At 42.6% G+C, this 22,657-nt stretch overlaps 1 protein-coding gene across 4 annotated transcripts in view; it reads right to left on the bottom strand.

Moving 5' to 3' along the window:
• Positions 1-22,657, bottom strand: part of pkd1a (polycystic kidney disease 1a) — a 64,283-nt gene that overhangs the window by 12,129 nt on the left and 29,497 nt on the right. For all 4 annotated transcript variants that reach the window (XM_044190303.1, XM_044190301.1, XM_044190302.1 and 1 more), the window contains 31 exons: positions 21,999-22,481; positions 21,730-21,861; positions 20,554-20,729; positions 19,673-19,803; positions 16,858-19,481; positions 16,445-16,642; positions 16,022-16,330; positions 15,473-15,918; positions 14,425-14,575; positions 12,195-12,347; positions 10,100-10,240; positions 9,088-9,409; positions 8,655-8,871; positions 7,447-7,606; positions 7,191-7,343; positions 6,885-7,029; positions 5,908-6,243; positions 5,624-5,712; positions 5,084-5,402; positions 4,437-4,614; positions 3,989-4,253; positions 3,712-3,907; positions 3,202-3,372; positions 2,957-3,100; positions 2,652-2,862; positions 2,440-2,566; positions 2,225-2,335; positions 1,892-1,941; positions 1,230-1,444; positions 1,021-1,099; positions 759-874 (listed from right to left, as the gene is read on the bottom strand). In XM_044190303.1, the coding sequence (XP_044046238.1) occupies positions 759-874; positions 1,021-1,099; positions 1,230-1,444; positions 1,892-1,941; positions 2,225-2,335; positions 2,440-2,566; positions 2,652-2,862; positions 2,957-3,100; positions 3,202-3,372; positions 3,712-3,907; positions 3,989-4,253; positions 4,437-4,614; positions 5,084-5,402; positions 5,624-5,712; positions 5,908-6,243; positions 6,885-7,029; positions 7,191-7,343; positions 7,447-7,606; positions 8,655-8,871; positions 9,088-9,409; positions 10,100-10,240; positions 12,195-12,347; positions 14,425-14,575; positions 15,473-15,918; positions 16,022-16,330; positions 16,445-16,642; positions 16,858-19,481; positions 19,673-19,803; positions 20,554-20,729; positions 21,730-21,861; positions 21,999-22,481 (8,548 nt within the window). The remainder of the gene's footprint in view (positions 1-758; positions 875-1,020; positions 1,100-1,229; positions 1,445-1,891; positions 1,942-2,224; positions 2,336-2,439; positions 2,567-2,651; positions 2,863-2,956; positions 3,101-3,201; positions 3,373-3,711; positions 3,908-3,988; positions 4,254-4,436; positions 4,615-5,083; positions 5,403-5,623; positions 5,713-5,907; positions 6,244-6,884; positions 7,030-7,190; positions 7,344-7,446; positions 7,607-8,654; positions 8,872-9,087; positions 9,410-10,099; positions 10,241-12,194; positions 12,348-14,424; positions 14,576-15,472; positions 15,919-16,021; positions 16,331-16,444; positions 16,643-16,857; positions 19,482-19,672; positions 19,804-20,553; positions 20,730-21,729; positions 21,862-21,998; positions 22,482-22,657) is intronic.

The raw sequence follows: 22,657 nt of genomic DNA, 5'->3' as shown, positions 1-22,657 counted from the left end.
ATCAATTTTTTTCCATCTTAAAAATACTCTTAAATTTAAGAGAGAATTTTTTTTATTTATCAGGTGCAAAGTGAACAAAAATTGGTCATGATGACTAATGCATTGATTTTTAATTTTTTCACTTTCATTTGATAGGAAACATCTTTATTTATCAGGGGCACAACAAATTGGGGTGGCATTGATTTCACTTTCCAATGTCTTTATTAAATTACCATTATTATATGTTTTTAGTGAACTACCGTGTCTACCAGCAACATAATTTTTTTCCTGCTCCAGTTTGGTTTTATTTTTCTTTCCATTTCAGACAATTTTCTATTCAATAATCCCTATTTATATATTATAAATATATTAGATTGTTGTTGTTAATTACATGTTTATTGCTACTGGAGGCATTAAGGATTTCACTCAAATAAAGTCAACTTTTTCAAAAATCTAAATCACATATGGTTCTACAGAATAAAATATCACAGATTTTTTTAAGGAATTGACAATATGGCAGATTTAAGGTAAATCTTTGTGTCTGATTGGCTATTCCTGCTCTGAGCATACATGTAATTAGTCAGGTGATCACTTGAGAGTTACTTACAGTAACTTCGCCGAAAGTAAGATGTCATTCGCCTGATAAATGTGTTTTTTTCTTTGCACTCAGCAAAGAACTTTGAATGAATTTTGATTGACAATTCCAATTTACATTTACAGGATGCCTCCACACACACACACACACATATATATATACACACACACACACACACACGCACCTGTATTTGAGGTGAAAGCAGTTTTTGGTGGGTCTCTTCTCACAGATTCTAGAGGAAGAGGCTCATTCAGCTTCTGGAGGAGAATCACTTCAGTCTTATCTCCAAAAATGCTCGACCTGACACACATGCAGGCAATGGAAATAAAATTAAACCAAGGCAAATAAACAAATGTTCCAAGTAAAGCTACTTAATCCATTACATTTCATGAAAGTACACAAAAAAATGATCAAATATCAGTCTCTTGTTAAGAGATCAAACTTACAGGTCAGCCATCTCACTTTCATCTGCCTGAGGAAAGAAGTTCTGTCCATCTGTCAGGATGTGTTTGATCAGATCCTCATCTGTGAGTAAAAGGGTTTTGACTTTCATTGACATAGACAGTGTAATAATACAACCAAATGCATAATGCACTCAATATACTGAGTGAACTGATTTGTGTAACTGGTTTAAAAGCTTCCCTGCTTTGGTTACCTGAGGAAGTGAAATATTTGTTTCGTTGGTCAGTTCCCTCCTCGTCGTCAGGGTTAAAGGTCATGTCGACGCCCAGGTGACGGCTCCCCTGACCCCTCTTCAGCCTTGGCAGCCCTGCCCCATGCCCCGCCCCTCCCACCACAGACACATCACTCAACAGCTCTGGCCAATCCCTGTCCTCCATCTCCTCCTCTGCCATGCCCCAACTCTCCACACTGAAATACACAGCGAGAGATGTTTGTTGATGTAGTGTGACTTCAGCAAATTGTTCAATTACAGATAGTCTTCAGAGTTTCTGTTCTGTCTCTCTTAAAGCTAACAAAACAATCAAGTTTCTAAGGGAACAATTATGATGTTGTAATAACATTAGACTCAGTGCTGAGACAATTATAGTTTTTAGATTTATAGCTGTTTTGTGATGAGAGAAATCACAGAGAGGCCAATATAAAAATACTTTTTATCTTTTCCGTCTCTTTCAGAGCACAATAGGCTACTAAATTACAAACAATTTCCCCCTTTTCTTTTTCTTTTGTATGCTCTTTATTCTTCTATTCTCTCTCATCCTCACTTCATCTGACAGCTGGCAATTACAGTTCACTTTCAATACGTTTTCAATGTCATGCATTATCTAAAAGTGGTGTCATGGCAACAGAGTAACTCACCTTTTGGTTGATGGAGTGGGCAAATCCACATTGGTTTCTTCAGAGTTGGTCTGAGAAACAGAGAGGGACAGATGGATACATAGACAGATAGATAGATAGATTGAGAGAGAAACATACACTAATGATCTCATAAGGGAAAAGCATACATTGTTTCCGATCCTTTTTTTTTTTTAAACAATCACTAAACCAAAAAAACTATGGGATTTATTTCATGTTAATATTGATTCCAGGATAAAGTAAAAAATACATTAAGTCATCTGAACTATAACCGTATCAGGCATGATTCAATTTTATATTCAATTTTTTATTTAGTTTTTTCTCATGAGACTCTACCTCGCCATTAAAAAAGAGGAAGGAACTTCCAGCCATGGAGTTGTCCAGGAAGTCATCAATCTCCACTGACTCCTGGTCCACTTGTGGTGGCACCTGCTCCACAGACACGCACTAATGTTCACACACACACACACACACACAGAAAATATTCAGCTTCATGTTTGGCCTTTGGGAGGTACTAAAACCCTTGATTGTGTTATAGTTTCGGGTGTTACCTTGCTGCGGCTCATTCTGAAGAGCGTGAAGACGAGCAGGTAGAGAGGGTAGACGATCAGACAGGTCACCACACCTGCTGCTGCCGTCTCTCCATTTAATGAAGCAAACCTCGACACGGCCTGCGGGCTGCAGCACAGGATGACATTCAAATGTAGGAACAAATCACCAGGACACAAAGACAGAGAAGACAGAAAAAAAGACATTCCTATACCTGTATCTTTTGTCCACCACAATGCTATACCACAGTGTGTTGGCCAATACAAAGAGCTGCAGTAACACAGCGCAGCATGTGGCTCTCTGCAGGCGGGTGAATGGGCTGCGGGGGGGTCTCTCCCACAGCGACAGCCACAGGTGACTCTCACACAACGCCCTCTGCAGCTCACACCGCAGGAGGCGGGGCAGCTGACGAAGCACAGCCTCCTCTGAGGGAAACAGGAAGTAACACGATGGAGTGAACAAGCAGGCATCAACCATCAGCAGATGCTTATTACAGATGATTTGGTTGTAACTTCTTACCCGAGGCCTCCACCTCAATCTCTACCCGTCCGTCAGTTCTCTCATTGTCGACTGATAGCCACTCCTCAACCAGGAAGTAGTAGCTACTACCTGTCTGCAAGTCTTTGACCAAGACGTACTGTAGCATCCATGCTGGGGACAGACCTGAGGGGCAGGTCAAGAAATTATGGTTACAGGAAATTTGTTTCAATATCAGTTGGTCAAACTCTCTGGTCTCTGTTGTGGGTGTGTATGTGAATCAGTACCCTTGTTGTCATGCCAAATTCGTATTTTCCAGACACTGCCCAGGCTGGTATCTGTGGCAATATGAAAGATGTCGAGAGTGTTGCGCGTGAAAGCTCCTCTGCTGTCTAGATGGCGGTGTCCGCTGCGGCTCTCACGTCCATACAGACTGATTCCTACATGAGCCGTGGTGCCTGGAGGGACAGAGAGAGACTCATTATATCGACAATTTCCACAAATTCTGAACTCTCTGCAGAGACTCTCCTTTTTATCAACATGTTTAATTTGTAGTAACATTGTTTTTGCTATGTTAATAATTAAGGGAATGTTTATCTGTCTGCTTTGTTTTATTTCAAAAAAAGCTCTTGCAAAAAGAGGCTTTTAATCAGGGTTGTTTTCAGGCCAATATTCAGGATAATACAGTAGTATGTAACTTTTAGTGTCTATTAGTACTGTAAATACCCATTGAGCTACTAAATGCTTTTAACTTTTTACCATCCAGGTGTCTAACGGCGTCCCCCTCCCTAACTCACCTGCCCCTCGGCTCCAACCAGTTTTGACCTGGATCTCGTACTTAAAGAGTCCGTCTTGGCCGCAGAGTGGAACCACACCAGCCCGGCGGAGATCCAGCTGGTCCAACTTGTGCAAGATGGCTGCTGCCACAACATAGCTTAGTAAGCCTAACACGCACACCAACAGCACAACCAGGCTGGAATCACCAGAACGCTCCTGAAAGACAAAGAAAAATGGTTTAAGTGTGCGTTTATCTGGTGCATGTGCACAAAAAGTGTTTGTTCTTGTGATTCTGACCGGCACTTTAAAGCTGATGGCGTTGGCCGGTACAAACAGGCCTGCAGCGAAGGCCGTGAGGTGCCTGGTGCGACAAACAGCTCTGCTGGCGTTGGTCTCTGCCAGGGGCACCATGCCATCTGTCCGCCACTGCTTCTCAGTCTCGCTGAAGTACTGACACAGAGAGGCAAACACCCCGACCTCCAGATGAACACCCACAGGCTGAGAGCCGGGGCTACAGGCCGTGCTCACGTTGATAAAGTAGTCCAGAGTGGTGTCGTACGACCTGTAGAACAAGGACACAGGAATTTGGTTGTAGTCGAATTGTACAGAAACAAAATCCCAAATGAACTGCTTGGTGACCTTGTACCCTCAGTTGCTACTAACAATAGTATATCCTTCTGAACTAACTTTGTGCATGTTTAGTACACATCATATTACATGGCAGTGGATGAACACAGGCTCTTACTCTGGCGACAAGAAGAAGGTGTATTTCCTGTGGTCAAGATCTTGCCCCCTGGTCATACGGAGTTTAATACGTTTTTTGTCTGTGCAGTTGAACTCATTGGGTCTTTCATGTAAATGAAGGTAGGCTGTGATGTATGGCTCCTCCACGTCCTCTACTCTTTTATCCTTCTCTGTGGCATCTGGAGAATGAAAGGAAAAAATAATGAGAAGAATGAAGCTGGGTCAATACAATAACCCAACACACAAATAAAAAGTATAAAACTGTATGAAAAAAAAAAAACTCATTAGGCCTTTGTTCATCAAACCACTTTTAGGAACCATGCTTTATCACCAAATGACCAAACCAGGCAGTTATATATTGTATAATTATATATTGGACACATTACAACAGTACAAACAATGAAAGTGAGAATAATAAAAATGAAAAGGCTACAAGAAGTCCACCTCTTTTATAATGCAGTCCAACACAACACTACAGTTATTACAGCTTCAAAATATCTTCCTCACACAGTTGAAAAAAAGTGAACATTTTAAGCTTCACCAATGGGTTTGTTTATTGAACTGAATACATTATGTTGTTCAGCTGTTCCTGTTGTTGTGTCCACCCCCAGTATATGCAATGTGTATGTGATGAACGTGAGAGCTCACCCTCCAGGGAGGTGAAGTTGAGCTGCACAAACAGCCCCGCCTGTCTGTTGGTGTTTCCCGTGCTGACCCTGACGATGACGGAGTCGCAGTGGCTGATGTTAACAGCTCCAGCTGTGGGGACCCCTCCGGTACCAGAACCCTCAGGACCTGCTTCTGCTCCACTACTTCCGTTGTTAATGGCAACAGTGATGGCTAGACTATCATCCAGTCCGGAGATGGGAATCTGGGTGCCATTTTCAGTGCGGAACTCCATGGATGCCACCTCGGTAGAGACGGTATAGTTCGCCACATAGTTGAAGGGGAAGGGGTTGGAATCCACCTGGTGAGAAAAAGAAGGAAGGAGAGAAAATCATCAGAGGAGTTGCATAGTGGAGGAAATTAGATCTGATGAAGTGAGGGTGAAACAGAAATACAAAACAAGACCACTTCAGACAAGTTATTTCTGTGAGTGTGTACTGATGACTTTGGCCGAGAGATTCAAAGGAGAATTTTGTACTCCACTGAGTAGTTTCCATCATGTTAGATGTCTTCTGATGTTACCTGAAACAGAAGCTGCATGATGCTGTTTCCAGCAGCAGCTTTGCCAAGACTGTTGTTGAAAGCTCGGGGGATGGAGAACCGCTGGCACTCTGAAAAAAGAGGAGAGGAGAGAAGAAAAGGAGATTAAACACTGACATAAACTATTATGATGCATGTGTTTCTTCACAGTTCTATAATTTACAACTTATAGATTTTGATGAAAGTTATGTCTCCTGTAGGTGGTATCTTTCGTCACTTCATAATAACTTTCATCAGCTCATGAGACACTAAATACACAAACCCACCTGGACTGTTGTTGCCATGGTAGCAGAGCAGGCTCTGGGGGTCTGCTAGCTTTCCCGTGGCAGCGATCTCAGCTCCCCTCAGCACAAGTGGCTCCTCGTTGAGCACACGGGCGTGCATGAGAATCAGCATGAGAACCGAGGACAGGCTGTAGGCCTTGGCCGCCACTCGCAGAGGGTGTGGCTCAAGTGAGGAGGGAGAGGGGTCTAACAGCGGGCCTCCTTGCTCCTCACCAGAGGAGGGAAAAGAGGAGGTGAAGGGGGGCGAGGGGGAATCCATGTAGGCAGGCTGGAGGTAAGACTGGGATGCTGACTGGCTGACCTGATGGATCAGATCACCTGGAGGGAGGGAGAGGATATGAGATAAGTTTAATGGCTAAGGGAGATATGACGAGGAAAAAAAGAAAGGTGGAGAAAAAGTTACAGGTGCACAGTTTCCTTTGCTGTGGTTTGTTTTCTCTCAGAATGCCAACTATAAATCTTCCAAATATGGGACAGAAAGCAGAGAGTTAGTGAGTGGTGGTGTGTATATGGTGCTAAGGGCTTTTAAAAAAATTGGGTTGCTCAGCCAACCACTGATGGACTTTGTATTTGTAGAATACAAAAGCCTTCGTGGGCAACAAGGTTGACTAAATGATTTGAATCCTATAGAACAAGCAGGATTATATTATATATATTATTATATACATATATTATGAGCAAGAATAGCAGTTTTACAGTAGATCTATGCTATTTGTAGCTGCAATTTGCCACACTAGCTAAATAAACCAATCATGCCTACATTATAGACATTATAGACCAGGCATGTGATCTGCACAGCAATGAGAAGGCATTACCCTCCACTTACCAATAAACATGCATGATCAAATGATTTGTTGCTAGCTCCTAATTAATGTTACAGTTTACTTTCATTCAGACACTGTTCTGAAAGATGGGAACACTCATGCACTTACAGGGACACAGAAAACTTTCTTCCTTACCCATGATGTTCAGGATGTTGTCAGCTATCTCAGTCGGTGTGACAGTGCCCTGCTTGGTGTCAGTTTGCAGTATCTCAAGCATGGACTCCAGCTTGTTCAGAGTGCTGTTCTGACACTCTTCACAGATAAACTCTCGACTCACCGCCTGGAAAACACAAGCGACTGATTATTTGTTTGCTTTCTTGACTGTTTCCTTCTTTTCTAGATTTATTCTTTGCTTTTCTAATCGCCCTTCTTTCTTTGTTTCTTTATTTTCCTGCCCTCTTTCCTTTCCTTCCAACTTCGCCTCCCTCTCATTGTGCTCACCGTGCACTGAGCCAAAGCAGCGGAGGTCTGCTGGATGTCGTTAACAGTGGTCAGGTCTAGAGCGGTCAGAGCTCTGGTGATGTTGCTGCGAACTCTGACTCGGTAACTGCGCTCATCTCGGGACACCCGCACCGACTCCCTGGTCTGTTCGTACTGGAAGAAGGTAAATGCAGGTATAAGTATGCTTCATGTATTATCAAGTGATGAAAGATTGCACTGATAAATGTAGTAATCAATGTTAGTTGGCTAATCCTACCTCATTTAGGACTGTAATAAGAGCCAACGATAACTCTCGGACCCTCTGTGAGTCTCCCTGCTCCAACAGCTTTTTGAGTTTGCTCTCTGTCAGCTCAGACAGCCAATGGGGAAGGCTGTTGTACTCAGGGGGTGGATCTGGCGGCACAACCTCGATGGACCTGGACACAAACATAAAACAAAAAAAACTGTTATTGAATACAGTGTTTCTAACTTTGCTATATTTGTCTGGACTTGAATGTGTAAGGACAGTAATGTGGTGTATCCATGAAAGGGACAAGATTAGAGGCTTAGATTTTGTGATACATTTATTATTTTTCATTTTTCTACCTAGAATCAGATGAATTCATTAATGCTTTTTAGCCATGCTAGCTGCATGGCTTTAGGGATGGCATTCCAGTTGTTTGGTCCACCACTTTGGTCCAGATTGAAATATTCAGTGGCGTGTCCAGACTGTTTTGACTGGGGCACTGACTTATGCAGGGGCGGCATGAAGTACATGCGCACACGCAGAAAATATTCAGCTTCATGTTTGGCCTATGAGAGGTACTAAAAACCTTGATTGTGTTATAGTTTCGGGCAGGTTTGTGTTACCTTGCTGCAGCTCATTCTTAAGAGCGGGAAGATGAGGTAGAGAGGGTAGTCGGAATAGAATTAATTTACCATTTCTCATATCTACTTTAATCACTAACATTACAGTATCTTATAGTTTTTTACATTCCTGTGTTTATTTATTTAAAAGATAAATAGACCTAGCTGGCTAACATACTACTCACTTTGAAACATTGGCATTTTTAAACATTGGCTCTTCCAGTCTGCGCGGAGTGTGGCGTAAATCGTTCTTCTGATTTCGAGGGGAATGGGACCCGGTGACAGGCATTAAGAATATCTATATAGAAATAGCAAGTCTTCTCGCTGATGGTCTCATTTGCTTATGTAGGTCATATAGAGGCATCAGTATTAAATTGAGACTGTTTCATAACTAGTTAAAAACTCCTTGTAGTAAATTTAACCTAGCGAAAAAACGTATTTACAACAACAGAACAAAAACCTAGGAGATGGTGGAGATTTATTGTACCGCTCATTAATCTTAAATAATGTACAGGCTCTCAGTAGCTTGGTAAAGAAAAAAAGTTGAAGTACTGAATCTTATTTAATTGGCCTCACGGCTGCTTAACTGAACTAAACCATTGGGTAAAATGTAGTTACTTGTTGAATGCAATGCTGGCAGCTCCCTGGTGGTCCTCCACTGTAATGGATACAGCTACACGGTGTTGGGCTGAGCTGAAGCCTGGGGGCAGGAAGGCAGAGTGCTCCGGGCTGCTGCCTTTGTACACACAGAAGTCCTCGCAGTAGTCTTCTCTGCAGCGCGTCACTAGTAGACTGTAGAGCAAAGGAGTCTCTGAGACCCCTAGATCACTGTAGCCTGTAGACAAGAGAGTGAGAAAGACAAAGTGAACAAACAAGAAGAAACGATGACGATCTTGGTAAATAGGTGATAAGTAATGGAGGGAGAAATCTGCTGATGTGATTGGACAGATTTAACAAAATCAAACATTGGACACAGCGGTTAAGAATGAGTAAAGCAAGCATATTGTGATTCAGGTGTATGAGATCGAGGTCACACCTTCCTTCTACCTACCTGAGCAGGTGAAGTGCACCCGGTCCAACAGTGTGCGTATCCTCCAGCCTTCAACGTCTCCGTCCCGGTACTCCACTCCCGCTTCCCCTCCCACTCTCAGCTGACACTCCCCGCCAGCTGGGGCCATATTGTGATGCAGAGTGATGGAGGCGGCGCCCTCGCCATCCAGACTGCTGTCAGTCACGTGCAGTGTGAAGATGTAGGAGTCTTTGTAGCGCAGGACGCCCTGCCGCAGCACCAGATTCATGCCGTCACTTCCTGTGGTGGTGGAAGAGGAGTCTAGGACCAGAGTCTCGTTCTGTAGCGTCATGGCACTCCAACGCTGAGAGACACAGAGAGAAAGATTTTACTAAAAGCAAGCTACATTTGGTGATTTCCTGAAATATAAAGGCATTAATAAATTAAATGAGCAGCAATTAGCCAGCCTAAATGACAGAGTTTGAAACTGTTGTCGGAAACCGAACATCTTCCAGATCTTTCTATTCCTTTAACTTGTCTGATAACATACTGTATATACATGTGAGAACTACATGTAGTCAGGGATATGCAAAGAGTAGCAAATTCAAAATGACCCCTGTGCAGTATGGAAACAGAAGTAATTATAAATAAGTGACCTATGTTAGAGTTCGGCTGAGCACAGCCAGCTGGTATGTGCAATTTGAGGCCCAACGACTCAACAAGTGTTTTGTCTTTTAAATTGTTTCCCGGTGTTAGTAAGGACCAAACATATTCTCTCTGGCTCCAGTTGTACAATGACCTCATTTTCACACCCACACACTGCTGCCTGCATCACAAATCCCAGGGAAAGTCTGAATAAAAGAGAGAGGGAGAGAGGTGGAGCAGGAGGAGGAGAGGGAAGGAAAGGATCAGGAAATGTTGATTTCACTGTCGCTTCTGTGGTGCAGTGACCTCATTTTGCTGTGACACAGAGAGTTGGATTTGGAGTGTGTGCTTGTGCCTCTGTGTGGGTTTGTCTGTGCATGTGTTTGTGTGTGTGCGTGTGTGTGTTTACCCCACGATGAAAGCCCTGGCAGTTGGTGCAGGTTCCTCTGAGGTAGACATACGAGTTCTGGCTGACCTCGTAGATGGACTGGGCCTTACAGGACACACACTCCAGATACACCATGGGAATATGGCCACTCTGGACAAGCACCTGTCACACACACACACACACACACAAATGTAAAATGTTAAGCAATTCAGGCAGTGGATAGGATGCAGTCCCTCTGATCAGACCCAACCCATCCCAACAACAAAATACAAACACAAACCACACAGTCTGTGTCATGCCATGTTATGTTTAGATGGACCACATTTACTTTCTTCCAATTTTCAACTTTTGCTCTGTCCTACTGCCTTTTGTTGTTTAATCTTATGTTGTATTTTATCTCATCAAATAGACAAAAGGCTCAATGTGTTTTTCTGGCAGAAGCTTATTGTTCCAGGTTGTAGATCTGATCGGATGCTTTGAAGGAAGGAATAGAGAACCCTGGGAACTTGAGAAAATGGTGTAATCATTACTGGAAGAGACTGACGTTGAAACATAATGAACTGACAACAGTCCAAGTGAAATCTCTCCACATATAAAAAAGACAGGCAGTATGTAGAGTAACGTACACGATGAATTTATTTCTGACTTAATTCATTATTATTATTTTAATTATTATCCATTTTTATTAGTATTTTTTTACCTATTTATCAGTGTGCATCTATCTATATGTAATTAGGCATAACCAAATAGAAGCTGAAAATATTGAACATCCTTACTGTGGCAATAACTCATTGCTACATTAATACTCACACAGCCAAAGCCAAAACAAACACAACCGCTGCTTAAACTATATCCTCCACTGTGTTCCACCATCAACAGTTTTTTCAACGCTGCTAATTTTCTTCCTGATTGCTATGTGTCACAAATTACAGAGAGAGCCACTATTCTGACAGCAGAAGCGGACCTCAAGCTTTCAGGGTTTCTTCTAGTAGTCAAGGGCAGAGTCAGAGCGAGTGACAAATCACTTCTAACATGCTCAACATGTTAATGTTACAGTAAGAAAAGATAGAGGAGGCACATAGCACTATCCTCTGTTTAACAGGACGTAACAAGGTTATTTTGAGGAAATATAGCGATAAACGCAACAGCCAGCATGAGATTTGGGCTCCCAATTGTATATATAGTATTTATAATAAGGCGTATATACTGTATAAGAGACAGATAAATTGGCTGGGTCGATATTTCGCCCCAAAATTAGGTTATTGCAGATATTTTCGTATTGGCGTATATGTTGGCCAACAAGAAATTGCAGTGCAGATATGCCAAACTAGGTTTGAGGTCACTTAGAAAGAGTGTCACCATTACGTAGTTTGTCCACCAGAGACACCATACACACAAACACATATACACACATATACATACACACATATACATATACACACATATACATATACACACACATATATATACATATATATATATATATATATATACATATATATACATATACACACACATATATATACATATATATATATATATATATATATATATATACATATATATATATATATATATATATATAATATAAATACATACACACACACACACTGTATACTGTATACATAGAAGATTTTAAAAAGCAAAGATAACAGAATAATTAGGGAAGAGCGAGTACATCATTATCTGTATCTGTATCTGTTCAACCAACTAAATTATCTGTATTCGTATTCATACTCGATATGGGCGGGGCTTAAACTGGACGTGGGTGGAACTAACCGGAAGCTGTTAATTTAAGCTTGAAATTGATATGAGTTGATCAGTAGTTGCTATATTTATTAGAAAACTATTTACAGAACAGCCTCAGAATTTAGCTTCAGAGAAATGTTTTTGAAAGTAAAAGAACTATTTACAGAACAAACTTTTTTATAAAAGTTGCTATATTTACGAGTACAAATACTGACACATTTTACTCTGATGATACTCGTACTTGTAAAAAGTAAATTATCTGTACCGCTCAACCGTAAGAATAATCAAAATGTATGTAGCAGAACAATGTTTTTCTCTACTTAAAGCATGCATGTATTCATGTGTGTGGCAGAATGTGTGCACTTACAGTCTGTGTTGTGGACTCTGGTGCCATGCCGTCTTTGCTGATGGTCAGTCTGAAAGTGTATTCGACGCCCGCCTCCAGCTCGGAGCCGGAGATTCCCAGCACCGGACCGCTGGAGCCCAGTCCAAAGTTCAGACTGGAGCAGTGCTCTGCACCCTGCAAGCAGAAATTGGGAGGGAGAAATTGGGCCATAATTTAAGAGTTTTTTTTTTATGATATTCTGAGTAAAGGTCGGCAATATATTGATGAGCGTGTGAGAAATGAGATTTAATTTAAAATTGAGATATAGCTTCCCTGTAATACAGCCATTAAAACTAGAAAAAGACATTCAAGAGGTTCAATTTTACTTAAATTTATTTGTCATTTTAACAAAGTCATAAAAAACTCTTTTTTGAGTCTTCTTTTATAAAGCCCTACATAACCTTCACATATCTGTGATAACTTTCATTTTACGTTCCCACAAGAAATTTGGCGAGGCTGCTTTGTATTTTATGTGTGCCTGGACTATGGAATAGCCTCCGTCTTGATGTTAGAACAACAAACTCACTTGGTATTTTTTTTAAAGACCTATGTTCAATCTGACTATTAATTTGGGATAATCCTACTTTATTTACTTAGTTAAGTAAGTAAATAAAATAAAGTAAATAATGAATCCAATCGTTTGTTCACCATAACCACAATGCTACTGATTTTCATTTTTTGAAATATACAGTTCTTGAGAAAATGGATGGTCATCAACCAAAAACTGCCACAAATGTTGTGATAATCGAATTTTTCAGCTCTGTTTCAGAGAAAAGCAAAGAAATCATCATTGTGTAAGAGTGAAATTTCCCCCCCCTTTTTTAATCAACTCTATCTTCTCCTACAATTGTATTTGCATCCAAGGTCAGGACAGTGTAGGACATTCAATCAACTGTGTTCCTGTCAACTCCTTTTCTTTATCTTTTCAGCTTGGAATCCTTCTACCTGAGTGCAAAACTGTTTCACTCTTTGTGGTCAGACTGAATGTCCTTTCTCTTTATTAGCAGTGCTATACAGCTGTGAGTGTGTGTGATGTGTGCATGTTGTTTACTGTATGTGCAAGTGTGTAATTATCAGGGTGGGGAGCAAAGCACCAGCTGTGGAATGTTGAGTTTATCGCTAAACAGTTACATAACCCTTTAAATGCCTGTCTGCTTAGATGTACAATTCAACACACACACACACACACACACACACACACACACACACACACACACACACACACACTCTTGCAGTACACACCCATCCCATTGGGTCTTATAATGTGGTCTTTTGCTGCACAGGCAGAATGTGTTCCCACCCAGCCAAGGAAGCGGTGAGTGTGAAAAACACTAAATGAATTTACACTTGCACGCATACACACGCGCACACACACGCGTGCACAAACACACACACACTCACAAACTGCCCTGAACTGAGTTCTCCTCTTCACATCAATGCTGCCAAGGCTTTCTGAAGGCAGTAACAGTACTCAGGACCAGATAACCATTATGTCATTTTTCCACAGTCTCCTTTGCAGAATCAAGTCTGTCCTCCAAACTCTAAATAACTTATGAATTCACTATTAAAAAAGTACCAATAAAATGCTTGAGAGTAAGTTTGGTTTGACAATTCAACACTCTTTTATTTCTATTAGACTCAAGCCAAATATTGAGAATATAGTGAGAAAGTGAGAGAGAGAATCCTGTCTAATCACAGGAGCAAAAGCAGAACAGCAAAGAACTCTGTTGTACTCTACTGAGTCTTCCTGAAGTCTACATGAAGACCATTAAAAACACCACTCATTCATTCACCATTCACTATTCTGCTAAATACATATGGACATTGTAATTTACTAAGTACTATATAATACATATTAGCTCTAATTTAATAGGTATAATGACTACATGAGTTTTTTTTTAGTGACTACATTTTGATAGATGCTGCCTGAAAAAGAACTCCAAGCTTGCCGCCTGAGTAGCTGCTAGTCCTGTTTTAGTTTCTTTGCCTCTCAGTGCCTGCATTTGTTCACAAATTGAGCATATTCATTTTCTCCCTTCTCAGCTTTGAACAGCTCCCCTCCTTTTGCTACGTGTTACTACATTTAGATAGCACATTTAGATATCAACGTCTGGTTCAAATGTCTGTAACATAGTTTTTACAAGTAGCTTTTCATTGACACTTTTTCAGTTATAATGTGTGTAAGCGACTTGTGTTTCATGCCTGCTCTTACCTTCGAAGTGCTTTGACACTCCCAGTGGTAGTGAAGTAGTGACTGGCTGTCTGGGTCCATGTTGGGGTCATAGGACTGCTCCGCACTGAGCTGCAGGTCCTGTGTCCTTGACCACACCCTGTAGGTGCCCCCTTCTATGATGGGCATCAGCCTAACAACAAAAAAAGGGTTTAAAATCACATAAAAAAGATAAAGTAGTGCAAATTTCAAATTCAACATGTTAAGCCCAACTAGTTATGAACTTATTGGTCTATAGATCAACACAGTTAAGTTGCAATTATGCTTCTGTGCGAATCTACGCAGAGAAGGGCGCACACCTCCTGACTCTCAACAACAACCTGTGCGTCAAGCGTACATTTCAGCATAGGACTGCCACAAGTGATCTTCTAGCAGAGCATAGGAACCTAAATTTCTCGTCAAGGCACTTAATATCGTTGCCAATCTCGTCATTGTCCTGTCCATTTACGCTGATAAATCCAAATTCTTTCACATTCGTTTCACGGATGTAGTGATTTACATTGTCATTGGGGTGAAATTGATTTTAGTTTCCTGATTTCTTCTATGTTTTCTTACAGTGTTGTTTGTGACACTGCTTCCTAGTGGACACATACGTAAACATGTCTGAACGACACCCCTGTACGTTCACTTACATGCAGCCCAGAAAAGCATAATTTCAACTTTACCAAAACACATGCTTCCTTGCAAGCCAGAACTTTTTATATTTTGCCAAAAACATGTGTTAGGGACATACTGAGCATAAGCATCAACTCCAGAGAAGTGGGTTATGCTGCAGGAGTGGTTTGAGAAGGTTCTATGGACTACGACTATCTATGATACCACGAAACCTTGGTCACCATTAGAATTAATTGTAACTGGCATTAATTCAGTGACTATAACAAATTTAATCAAGATTCTGGGTGGATTATTGTGTTAATTTTATACTCCAGCAAACTGCGTATCACTAGCAGAATTAATTAGTAAATTAGAAACAATAAATAAAAGGGGGAAAGGATATAATCCACAAAGACAGATTTGATTCTCCACTGACCTGGCAGCCATGACGCTGAGCTGGAGACAGGCAGCCTTCCTTAGCGGCACGCCTTTGTATGACAGAGAAAACACCACGGTGTAGTTCCCTGCTGCCAGAGCCATCTTAGGCAACGACAGCTGTAGTCGCTGCACATCCACCTCCACTGGCAGGCGAATTACTGGGACAAGTAAAGACTGAGAGGGCTGAGTCACCACCCCAGAGGGAATACGGTGGTCTCTGTCATTATCACAGGAGGGTGTTGAGAGTATCTGCCAGAGGTACTGAGCTCCGTAGCGTAGGCAGCCTTTCAGGTCCACACTGGCCTCCACCAATGTGGACTGGGAGCGCCAGATGGCCAGGCGGGGGGCTTGAACCACCTGCACCTCTGGCTCCTCACACTCTAATACACTGATGTTTACCTCTACCTGAGCCAACACCCAGCTCACTAGGTTACTGCAGTTCACCTGGCAGGGAGAAAAACAAGCTGGTGAAATCAATTTTACAGATCAACAAATTAATGGATTTAAAGAGTACTTGGGATGATGTAGTTCAAAGTAGTTCAAATACCTGGACCAGGTAGTGTCCTGGGTGTCTGTACTCATAACCCACAGTTGTGGTGTTGGTGTTAACTGGAGTAGAACCATCCCCAAAGTCCCACAAGCACTCCACAGGATTAGATTTGGTGTGGTTGGGTGTAATAGAGGCCATCAGGGTCACAGTCTTATTGATGAAAGTGTCCCGAGGCGCTGCATACAGGTCGGCAGACGTCAGCAGGTTCTGCACCAGGATGTGCTTGGTGATGTTCTGATCATGCAGTGCGTTAAAGGCCTTCAGGTAGATGGTCAATAAACCTGCTACTCCTGGCGTGTAGGACACCTGGGGTTGTGTGATTCAATGAGACACATCACCATTTGTGAAGCTTAACAGCTGTTTGCTATATTTTGATATACATGGCATAATTATAAAGGCTAAATATTGACGTGATCTGACCTCTTTGCCCATAAGTGATACATGGTGGAGGTGGTCCACATCAAAAGTCCACAGGAAACTAACAGGTTTGCCCGTCAGGATGTTGGCCACAAACAATCTCTTTACACCTACAGTGATTGCTGCGCAGCTTCCAAGGATGGAAAGTCCACGCACCGGCTCCATCACCTCGACCTGGAGGTGCCGCCTCTTGAAACTCACCTGGATTGTCATATTGCAACACATAAAAATATGTGTACTGTATTAGTTTGATGGCCACCATTTTACAGATAACTTAATGGATGACAACAAACATATCAACAATGTGCTTAAATATATTCTTGGGGCAACACATTTAACACATGCTCTACTCATGTCAAGGTCAAATCATATGACATAATCTTATAATGTATGTTATCCATCTCCTTTGACTTTACCTGGTTGTGAGCAGTGAGATTCACCATGTACATGTCCACCCTGCTGAATGTGTGGACGTAGGTTTGGTTGGGTTGAGGGATAACAGTGGCATCTCCACTGATGCTGAGGATGAGACAAACGTCCGAGCCCGCTGCCATAGAAATGGTGAACTCCACCTTCTCACCGACTGCTACAATATTTTTACTTGCTCTCAGCTCCAACCCTTGAATCTTGTCCTGAACAAAGATCTCTCTGGAAACCACTTGCCCACTGACATCATTGGTGGCATTCAAAGTAACGATGGCTGTTTTTGGCTCCTGGAAAATCAGAGAAGTTTTCCTTCCTGTTTCTGTTCTTCCGTTCAGCAGCCATGTCCACGTCACATTGGTTCCTGTCAGTACCTCCCCCTGCAGCAAGACGCTGACGCCTGTTGCTACGTAACTCTGCTCTGTCACATTGGTAGCTGTGAACCTTAGCCCCGAAATGACTTCCTGGACACTGACAATCTTTGACACAACCTCTGAGCTAACTTCATTGAAGACCTCCACACTAACTTGCTTTAGGCCAGCACTGATGAAGGTGTGGCTGTTCCAGGGCTTGTTCCACTGCAGAGCATCCCCATTAACAGACCAGCGGTACTGCAGATCCGAGCCTTCAATAGTCAATACTGTCAGGTTAGTTGAAGCATTGGCTGCAACTGGGTTGTCGCTGATCTGCAGGTGCACCCCTCCGACTGGTTCCAGGAAGTGGATGGTTCTGTTGACGGACAGCTGGCCCAGGAGGTTGGCTGCCTGGAGAAAGATGTTACATGGACCTGGTGTGGAGAAATTCACCTCCACTGTCTTCCCGCTTATGTTAAAACTTGAGCTGACGGCGTCTAGCTCTCTGATGAGGTTCCAAGTAAACGTCATGTTGGTTCCTTCCTTTAATCCTGCTTGAAGGTGGAGAACACGGTTTGTAGCAAAGCAGCAGCCGTCCAATCCCGTGCCTCCACCTCCTCCGATCTCCTCCACTGCTAAAATCTGCAGACCCTCCAACTCACGTTGGACAAACAGGAAGATACTTGCTTGTGCCGTTCCCACGTCGTTCTCCGCTGTCACAATGATATTGAAAGTGCCAACAGAGCGGAAGGTGTAGAACATGGTGTGGGTCCCTAGGATTGGGGTGCAGCGGTCACACAAGATCCAAGAGAACCGGACACCATCTCCCTCCTCCATTTGGGCCTCAAAGTGTACTGAGGCATTGAGAGGGACATTTACCAAGCTGGCGTTGACGGTCAACCCACAGATTGGTGCAAGCACAGCAACAGGTAAAGTAGTTTGATTCCTGCTAACTGTGTTGGCTGCTGTCAGTGTAATATTGTAGTTTCCCGAGATGTTGTAGGTGTGGAGGATATTCTGGCCCGTAAGCACATTTCCATCTCCAAAGTTCCAGACGTAAGTGACATTGGAAGCCAAGGAAGATGTTATGAAAGCATATGGTTCTCTAAGGGTCAGGTTATTGTACTTAGTGCCATTATGATGAATAACAACTGGTCCTATGTGCATCAGAACCTCAATCACAACACTGGTGTTACTGGTGGAGATGTTATTGAAGACAATGACTGTCACCATGTAATAACCTGGGTTTTTATACGTTGTCACGATATTCCCAGAACCACGAATAAGCAAAACGTCTTCCTCTCTACCAAAATCCCACTGATAGCTGTAGTTAAATTCTGGCTCAGCTCTGGCCTGGAACCGTATTTCCTCCCCAACAGCGTAGTGTGATTTCTCATGGGTAAGGCTGATAATGGTTAAAGCTGGCTGCACACACACCCAGTTGAAGAAGTTGGCCTTGGTGGCTTTGTTTACCCCGCTGGAAAGAAGCAGAGAGAGGTGGTAGTTCCCACTTGTCCAGTAGGTGTGTGAGACTCTGGGGTTGCCATGGTGTGTCTCGTTGGGGCTTCCATCCCCGAAGCTCCATTCATAAAGATGAGCCGATGTGTTACCAGACACCCAGGCCTGGAAGTTGACAGGGGTCCGCTCTTGGACACACCCGGACGGCTCCATCCTCACAACTTGGAAGACAAACACCTGCACTGGTAGGATTGTCCAGCCAGAGCTCACTGCATTTGCGGCAGTCACATTCACTGTAAAGTTGCCATCTTTGATAAAGCTGTGTGACACGTGAGGTTCAGATGTTGTGTAGATGGTCCCATCGCCCATGGAGAATGTCCATGTGATGTTATTACCTGATGCAAGTCGTGCCCATACTGTAGTAGGACTGTGAAGCTCTGTAGGAGAGGAGCTTTCAGCTGTTAAATCTTCAATCTCCTCATATACAAACATCTCGGCACAAACCTCCGTAGAACTGATGGTGTTGTTTACCGATACACAGACATTAAAGACTCCACTCTGTGCATAGGTGTGTGCCACGCGGCGACCTTGCAGTGGGGCAGAACCATCTCCAAAGTGCCAGTCATAGTGAATGCCATAGGGTGAGGGCAGAGGGTGAGCCTCAAAATCGGCTGATTTGCCAGTGAGGAGGAGTCGCGGCTCTGTTTGTATATCAACACGAGTGAGGATGCTGTAGACGCTCATGTTGATGCTCTGACTGATGTTTTCATAACGATTGGACACTGACACCAGCGCTGTGTATATTCCTGTACCGAGAGAGGGAAGAAAGGGAGTGTATGGAAAAAAGGGGAAAAATTAGCCATGTCATTATCTACCCACCATCTTAAAATTTTTTAACCTTGCTTTAACTGAAACAAAGTCAAACTGAATCGGCTGCTGCTCAATTAGTCAAGACTGTATACTAGTACTGCTGATAGGGAGATAGGCAAGGGGTTACCTGGCTGAGAGTAGATATAGGTGACATTGTTGCTTAGGAGGACCTGATTGGGCGACTCAGGACAAAGGAGGGAGGGGGGGTACTGAGGCTTGTATTCAAACTCCTTATATCCACCGTCACCAAAAGACCATCTGCAGCATAACAGAGACAATGTAAAACCATTAAAAGAGGACCTTAAGAGAAATACATGAACTTAGATGAATAGATGTACTGATAACCATTTCCATCCACAAACACACACACACACACACACACACACACACACACACACACACACACACACACACACACACACACACACACACACTCATAGTCACTAGCTGGAAAGTGGGAATCTTCTCTGACGAGGCAATAGAGGGTTTGGACAAGGAGAAGTGGAAACTCAAAACTCAGGAAGCCTCTCTGGACCAAGAATGGTGAGAGTGGAGGGAAACTAAGTGAAAGAGTGCGCCACAGTTGGGAGGGTGGGAATGTGAAAGAGGGAGGGAGAGAAAAGAGTGAAAAAGTGGAATAAAAAGGGGAAAAAAAGAACAGGGGAAACAGCCGAGCAGAAGGGAAAATTCTTGTCAGCAATCTGCTCTAACCACACGGTTATAAATCCAAGGCTCTGTATGGTATGACTGCTGCAGTGCTATTATTGTGCACAGGAAGACAAAAACAGAGAAAAGAGCAAAGACAGAGAGACAGATAGAGGAGAAGAAAGGAGCAGTCAAACACAAACAGATGCACTGTGTTTTCACTCAGCCTTAAAAATAAAAAAAAGAGAAGAAACATAGAGAGAAAAAGAGGCAGTGTGATATTTCTTTGTTTTGAAACACACCACAGAAGATTTCTATTTATCTATCTATGATTCTGTCCATCTATCTCCCTTCTGTTCATACCGGAAAGTGGCGGACACAGACATGTCGACGAGCACAGAGGTGGTGAGAGTTTGAGTGGAGCCCTGAGGGACCACATCTGGCACACCCTTTACTGTGAGGTTGGCCATGGGCTGCAGCCGGTCCACGGTCACGTTGAAATGCTCTGTGAGGGTGCTGACATGGTTCATGGCCGTCACCTGCAAAGAGATGCCACATGACCAGTAAGAATGCTTGTAAGAAGTCTTGTGTCACATCTACAGTACGTTAGCTTTAATTGTGACACAACACTATGGAGGAGGTATTATAATATTTCCAAAGACATGATGTGACATATAAAAGGTCTCTAGTAGACTATTTTGATAATTGATTAATCCTTTCAGTCATTTTTTAAGCCAGAATGGTAACAATATACTGGTTCTGACTACCTTTAATATAAATATTTGCTGGTTTTCTTAATTCTGTATTATTATAAGTTGAATCTTTGGACTCTTTGGACTGTTGGACTGTGAAGACGTCAAGCTGGATTTTGGGATGCTGTAAAGGGCATTTTTCACTGTTTTCTGTCAGCAGATTACATAATTGAGAATGAAAATAATTGTTAGTTGCGGACCTATTCTCCAGGAGCAAAAAATCATGTTCCAGGAAGGTCTTCAAGAAAATCAAAACGCTAATAGCTTGTGCCCACCAATTCTAACAGACTTATGAAAACTGCATTAGTACAAAATCATCAATTCAGGCTTGTATGTGCAATATATTTCTCTCTTTCTGATGCAATCAACAGAAAATATGATCAAATCTATCAAAAAATCTCCATGTTTTCAGATGCTGACAGGTTATCGTGCTGTTCTTTATTTTTCACATGTTGATTGTGTGCTGTTTGTGAACCTATGTGATTACTAATGATAAAGCTTCCAGTTAAACCTTACTGTCCAAACTTTAGAAACTTAACTTAACAAAATAATAAGTTGCCTCAGTCTAATCACAACGGAAGTTGTTTAATTTTTGCATACATTTGCAGACATTTTGTCAGTCTTTGTGGATGCCCCATTAAAAAGCTGGATGTCAAAAACAAACCTGTCACATATACATTTAATTAAAACAATTAACATCCCGGCATGAATGGTAACAGAAAGGACAGTTTGGCAGTATGACAACAATTTGACTCATATTGGATTTGAACATGTAACAGAAACTCACTGTGAGCTTGTAGACAGCAGCGTGCTGGTAGATGACATTGAGGACAGTGTTGTAATAGGTGAAGTAGGGCTTGTCATCCACTGTCCATTTAAATGTGGGATTGGAACCTTCAAGCACTGATGATGTGTAGCTCTAAAACACACACAAACATATACACATACATGTGAAGACATGATAAAAAAAGACAGGGTACAGTGCAATGTGCATGATATCAATATCATGAACTTAATACCAGTGACATAAACACATAAGCATAAAGCTACACTCACCACGACTGACTCCATAAGCACCCTGTGTGCAGGGTGTGGCTGCACCACCAGTCCTCTGAGTGGCGCTTCCAGCTGGACGACCACTGACAGGCTGGCCTCCGTCACATTATTATGGGCTTCCAGCTCCACCTGCACTGGACTCCTTTGCTCCTCCGTCCCCAAGCTCAGATCCAGCACTGCATACAGGCTGGGCTCCGTGACCTCAATCCCTGACCCTGAGCTCGGCCCGGGACGACAGAGCGCTGGGCTGGAAGAAAACTCTGGGGGACAGTCGGGCTGGAACGTCACACTGCAATTACTACCACGTCGAGAGGCCTTTGTCATGTAGCGAGAGTGGACACGGAGCAGCAGCCGGGTGTCGTTGGGTTGCAGGTAGAGGGTGCCATTCCGGGTAGGGGGGTGGAGGATTGTCAAGCCCAGAGGAGGTACCACCCGCAACGGGCATGATGCTGAGGCTGGGTATGATGGCTCAGCTGAAGTCACCTGGAATTTATCAAATTAAATTTTGTCGCAATTATTTTGTTAATACAACAGAATTACCAATATAGGATAAAAAGGGGGTATAGACAAATACATCACTTATACAGCTTAATGATGATTTATTAGCTTGTATTAACATTGGAAAAAACATGCATTTATTGGTCATTCTTTTTAAATTA

The sequence above is a fragment of the Siniperca chuatsi genome, linkage group LG3, assembly GCF_020085105.1.
Source record: "Siniperca chuatsi isolate FFG_IHB_CAS linkage group LG3, ASM2008510v1, whole genome shotgun sequence".
NCBI classification, from domain to species: domain Eukaryota; kingdom Metazoa; phylum Chordata; class Actinopteri; order Centrarchiformes; family Sinipercidae; genus Siniperca; species Siniperca chuatsi.
The sequence above is the reverse complement of the archived record's forward strand: the minus strand, read 5'-3'. Positions and strand labels throughout refer to the sequence as shown.